Genomic DNA, 5,777 nt, shown 5'->3' on the forward strand with positions numbered 1-5,777 from the left:
TATATAAAGTATAAATCTTACCAAAGCCCACTCAATTGCATTATCCATCAACCAATACTTAAAGAATATACATATTTCATATTATTTTCTGTAGTAGATGAACAATTTCCGTACATTTATCATATTTAATTTGAACAATTATAGATGTTAAGTACAGTAAAATATAGAACTAAAAGTATTTTCAAGGGGTCCGGCTCCTTTGGTAAATAATTAATTATTGTATGGTATGGTTGACGTTTGCATCGAGCTGCCCAAAATATTATTGATGCAAATGGTACCATACAACAAAGAATGAAAGCTATTTCCCATAAGCTCATTTTCTGCCATCCTGGGTGGGGGAGCCTTTATCTTGTCGGCCCTTTATCACAGATCTTCAGCACAGTACCTCCAGCAACCAGGAGCAGACTAGGAGCAAAAAAAATATACAAAAGATATAAACAGAGATATCTCCAGGAAGAAGAAAAACATTTAGCGAACTCACAGAGAGCATTTTTAGGCATCATGGGAATACTATGGCAAAAGTGGTCTCAGATTCTCCAATTCTGCAACTTTTTTTTTTTTGCTTATTAGTCTATTCAGTTGTGTGCATTCCCATTCATTGCAATGCCAGTTGCAATAAAGTGTGCAACCTGATTACTAACATCTTTATTTTCTGGCATTGTTAATATTGTTGGCTTTTATATTATACATTTCTTGCAATTCCCCTAATTTGTAAGTTGCTTTGGAAAAATCATTAATTATCATTAACAGAATACATACCCTCTAGTTAAAATATTTGGGGTTGGTTAGATTTTTTTTGTTTTATGAAAGAAACCTCTCTTAAAATATGCTCACCACAGCTGAATTTATTTGATCAAAAACACAGTAAAAACAGTAATTCTGTGAATTATTAATACAACTTAAAATAACGGTTTTGTTTGAATATATACTTAAAATTTATATTGTTGTTTCTGTGTTGTTCCTGTGATTTTCAGCATTTATTACCCAAATCATCAGCATCACATGATCCTTCAGAAACCTTCTATTATGCTGATTTGTGCTCAAGAAACATTTCATATCTCAGTTGACCAGAAAGTAAAAAAAATAAATAAATAATAAAATAATAATAATAATTTGTTCTCACCCCAAACTTTCCATTTAAGATTAACCACATATTTTTAAAATACACTTCAATTAGAAACTGCTACAATATTTTGAGTAGAAATGGAGGTATACAGATGGCAGTTAACAAGTCACCAACTGTGCTTTAGTCCTATTAAACGCAGTCTAAGCACTTCTGAACGGTTCATGGAGTTTTGATGCCAGCTTTAGTGAGCTGTAATATATCAAATGTTAGTAATAACCCAGTTCTTCCCGAGAACTTCATTCTCAGTGTCTGGGAGAGAAGCCAGCTGACCATTTCCATGGTGTGCTGCCAGGGCTTGACAGAGCCTCATAAATAACCAGCCCTGGCCTGGACAACACCATTAGCTGCCATGATGTAAGTGATGCAGCATAAGACTCCAGAACATACACCCTCTTGACACCTGGACCGGACAGCATTTATGATTAATGGCAGCCCTGAATGATCCAGTAACGTTTCCATTACAGTAAAAAACAACAACACATCAACACATGTAGAGTGAAAACAAACGGTCTGTTTACACCTGGTATTAATCTCAGGTGATTTGATCACAAGTGGTCAGGCAAGACTCAATGTAATCAGGTGTGTTTAAGACCCTTGAATAATAGCAAAAACAAATCTTTATGGACACGGAGACCTTACACAACAAGAACTAGAACTGTAACAACAGGGGTTAAAGCAAAAATAAAATCTTTTGACTGAAAATTTTTCCTCAGCCAAACCCCATTCCACAGCCATAACTAAACCGCATGTCTAATTAATTAAAATTATGAAACTTAAACAATTTGAACTGTTGTATTAAATCAATATCACATTTGCAAACTCCCTTAATAACTATTAAAAGTTGTCACTCTCCTTATCGCGATCTGTGGGCGCACAGAAAATGAGAGCGCGCGAGTGAGTTCTTAAGACTCGAAAGCACGTGCAAATGATACATTCCGTCATCTATCGTGTTATAAGCGGAACCTGCGGGAATGAGTAGAATTGTTATTAATAGCCGCAATCCCGCGCCGAAATTCAAGTTCTGCTCTGTGTTCTCTGCTAATAACCCGACTGTGAATGATGCGAGCGGCATCACTATGTTGTCACTGAGAAGCTGCAGCCGTGGCGGGGATGATTTTTGGTGTGCCGGCCGGCAGAACAACAACAACAACAAAGCGCTAAATGTTTCTTTTCCCCTCATTTTTTCCAATTGACGGAAATCCGTCGTAGACTCGCTGCAATTAACGGAAATCCGTCGTAGCGACGGAGAACTTTAATCCCTGTAACAAGCATACAGGTGAGGAGAAAAAGGAATTTTCAGTGTTTTCCACTGTCATGATGCAAGACAGTGTAATGAGAGAGAAATGATGGAGGTGCATACTTGGGAGGTTTGAGGTCCCTGTGAATGAGAGCCTTTGGTTTCATGCCGTGGAGATAAGAGACCCCCTGAGAACACTGCAGGCACCAGCTCATGGCGTGAGATGCAGTGTAGTGAGGAAGGGGCTCTGCACCGTGCAGCACTGTCAACACAGAATAGTCATAAACACAAGTACACATACACGCTAAAACATTCACTCACTCAGTTGTGGAACAGCCTCATGTGCTTGGACACTGAGAAGAACTTTAGCAGTTGCTATTACTATAGGCCCGGGGTTAGGGAGCACTAACTATTTTTGAAATATTTAGGTAAAGGACATGTAAAACTGTACCACGAAAAATACTGCATAACAGAATCTCTTGTGATTCTTTGAGCATGTATGCAAATTTGTATATAAACGCCAAAGAGTATTTTTCACATCACAAGACCCCTAGTGGGACCCGATCCCCTGATTGATAACCATACTCTACCATTCATAAGTTTGGGGTCGGTTCTTTCTTTTGAAAGAAGTCTCTCATGCTTACCATGGCTGAATTTATTAAAAATACAGTAAAAAACGTAATATTGTGAAATATTATTACAATTTAAAATAACTTTTCTATTCTATTCTATTTTTAAATGTATTTTATTTCTGCCATGACAAGGCTGAATTTTCAGCAGTAATTAATCGTCTTCAGTGTCACATAATCCTTCAGAAATCTTTCTAATATGCTGATTTGGAGCTCAAGAAACATTTCTTATTATTACCAATGTTGAAAACAGTTGTGTTGCTTAATATGTTTGTAGAGAATGTTATACAATGTTTTACAGATTATTTGATGAATATACATTTCTAAGAAACAGCATTTATTTATGATACATTTTTTAAATAAATATTTTTACTATTTATTTATTTTTTTGTCTTTACTGTTACTTTTGATCAATTTAATCCATAAATATTTAAAAAACCTTATTAACTCCAAACTTTTGAATGATAAGAGTACTTATTTTGACAAATATTGATTTTTTTCGCTTTTCACAAAAGATTTTAGATATTTACTACCCTTCTAGCTGCTTTTGATATAAATAATTCTGTGCACGTTTTCAAAAGATCTTGTAATGCTACTGTGTGAATAAAATGTTGCAAATAATTTACTAAAAACTTACCATTATACAATGAACCCCCCTCTGCATATTCCATCACCAGACATACCTGCAGTAAAATATCAGCAACCTTGTTTCAAGTTTCTTTTCACAAGAACAAAAAAAAAAAAAAAATACAGTTTCACAATGTTGGGATGATTTACACGGGACAACTGGCGAAGCTGGAGAAGAGAGAATACAGAAGACTCAATCAATTGCTTTTTTGAAATAAAATAGACCAAATGTCTGTTTATGCACAACTTATTGTTTCTGACTAGTCACTAATGTGAACAAGTGAAACAGAATATGATAGTACCTCAACAATAAAGGCATTTCTCTCCGATTCACTCTCTATAGTCTTGATGGCCACATCTCTACCTTTCCACTTGGCCTTGCACACAACACCAAATGTCCCTCTGCCCACCACCTACACAACACACATGTAAGAGAACATTACACTGAATGGAAGAACACATTCACAACCTCACAGCAGTGCAGAACTTTTCAAAACAAACCTAGCACACAAAAAAAAGAGTCCATAGGAAAACATAACACCCAGAACAGTGTAAAGGGGTTTCATAAAACAATCCGCAAAGGCATAATTCAACAGAACACACGTATTAGTACTTCAAACACAGTGTGCCTCAACAAAAACTATGAAAAACATAAAAAAATAAAGTTCCAAATTAGGTTATGTATACTAATATACAATGTCAAATCTCCCACTGATAGTATTAGCTATCGAGGGAGCGTTTGCAGGACATTTCCACGCTCCTGTCAGTGTGTTTATTAACTTTATCACCTGCTTATCATGCCACTCACCTCTTCCACCTCAATATCAGCATAGTCTATCTCCTCAAACGGGTACACAGGTGGTGTTTCCAGCATTTCGGCGGAGAACATAGACATCGCTAGCTCGTTAGCCAGCTAACGTTGATCATTAATACACAAACAACAGACTTTACAGTCCTAAAACTCGTCAGACTTCACAACCGAACGGTTTCAGAATAAAAACGGAAGCTGGAGAGCCTCTTCCCTCGACACAGTCTGCATTACACAGATATACGTGTATGATAAGTCACTTAAAAAAAGTGTTTAGCGGCAAACGAGCTAACCTGCCAATCTAATCCGTTAGCCAGGCGGCTAAGAGGCTCCGAACCAGATTAAAGTATGTCAGACATGCCAAACGACGGAAAAGTGTTGTCATTCAGAAGGGGGGAATACGCCCTAGGGTCTCTGTGAAGTACACTTAAGGGTATCCTATCGACATAAAAGCGCCGGCTGTTGCGTGTTAGCGCTAGGCCGCTTGTTGGTTCGTGCTGGTCCGGTCGATGGATCTCTCCTCCGCGCAGCGCTCACTCCACACCGCCGCTGCCGCTCCGCACATCGGCCTTTCTATGTACCCGACGATGCCGCTCGATAAAACCTGCTTTTACGTGTCCCGTTAACCAGGACAAACCATCCGAGCCATCGGACGAGGGGCTACAACTTTACAGCTATCGCCTCCATGGGCTCGTTTGTTTTTCTTGTTTTCTGCGGGGGTTGTTTAGGCTTCAGGAAGTGTGCGCTCTCTTGAAATGTGCCCCCTCTAGTCCATGCCAACTGAAACGTCTCCAAGATTGGAGTCAAGCAAGGCCTGCCAAAATCATTTCCAGTCGTTATAAAAGGGGATTCGTTATGTTATAATATTTGTCTGGAGGTGTGTTTCTAATGAGAGGAAAAAATGGATCAATTTCATTACTGAGTAGCATCTTTACTGCACCAGGTAACATCATGCTCGGAGGCCTACAAAAAAGAAATACAATTCTTATTTAAGCAATACATATCTTACGTAAAACTTCTCGAGTATTGGGACAAAACAGGGAATATATATTTATTAATCTGTGCAGCATTCACCTTTGTAGAATTTACTTACATGAAGGAATACATTTCCAAACTGATTTTCAACTCCATTGTCACCACAGCACATTAGATAATGTAAAACCGATATCTAAAATAATGTTACAGAGATTAAATGTCAGGGTTGTGACAGAAAATATAAGCATAATTACTTGAAATTATAGTAGAAATATAAAAAAACTATCATAGCATGTGTGACATGTAAAATCATAGCAGGTGAAATGTGGAAAAAGCTAACTATTGCGAGATTTCATAAATATCTATTTTTTTCTC

The 5,777-nt window shown here is 37.5% G+C and overlaps 1 protein-coding gene across 1 annotated transcript in view; it reads right to left on the reverse strand.

Annotated features, from left to right (window-relative positions):
• LOC107755269 (mitogen-activated protein kinase kinase kinase 7-like) overlaps nt 1-5,316 on the reverse strand; it is an 18,853-nt gene extending 13,537 nt beyond the window's left edge. The window contains exons 1-6 of the mRNA XM_016572015.1: nt 4,428-5,316; nt 3,922-4,032; nt 3,725-3,787; nt 3,630-3,675; nt 2,487-2,625; nt 358-405 (exon numbers count right to left, since the gene is read on the reverse strand). Coding sequence (XP_016427501.1) covers nt 358-405; nt 2,487-2,625; nt 3,630-3,675; nt 3,725-3,787; nt 3,922-4,032; nt 4,428-4,514 — 494 coding nt within the window. The 5' untranslated portion in view covers nt 4,515-5,316. The remainder of the gene's footprint in view (nt 1-357; nt 406-2,486; nt 2,626-3,629; nt 3,676-3,724; nt 3,788-3,921; nt 4,033-4,427) is intronic.
• Nucleotides 5,317-5,777: the final 461 nt, after the last annotated feature.

Source organism: Sinocyclocheilus rhinocerous, unplaced genomic scaffold (assembly GCF_001515625.1).
Source record: "Sinocyclocheilus rhinocerous isolate Xijiao unplaced genomic scaffold, SAMN03320098_v1.1 scaffold562, whole genome shotgun sequence".
NCBI lineage: Eukaryota > Metazoa > Chordata > Actinopteri > Cypriniformes > Cyprinidae > Sinocyclocheilus > Sinocyclocheilus rhinocerous.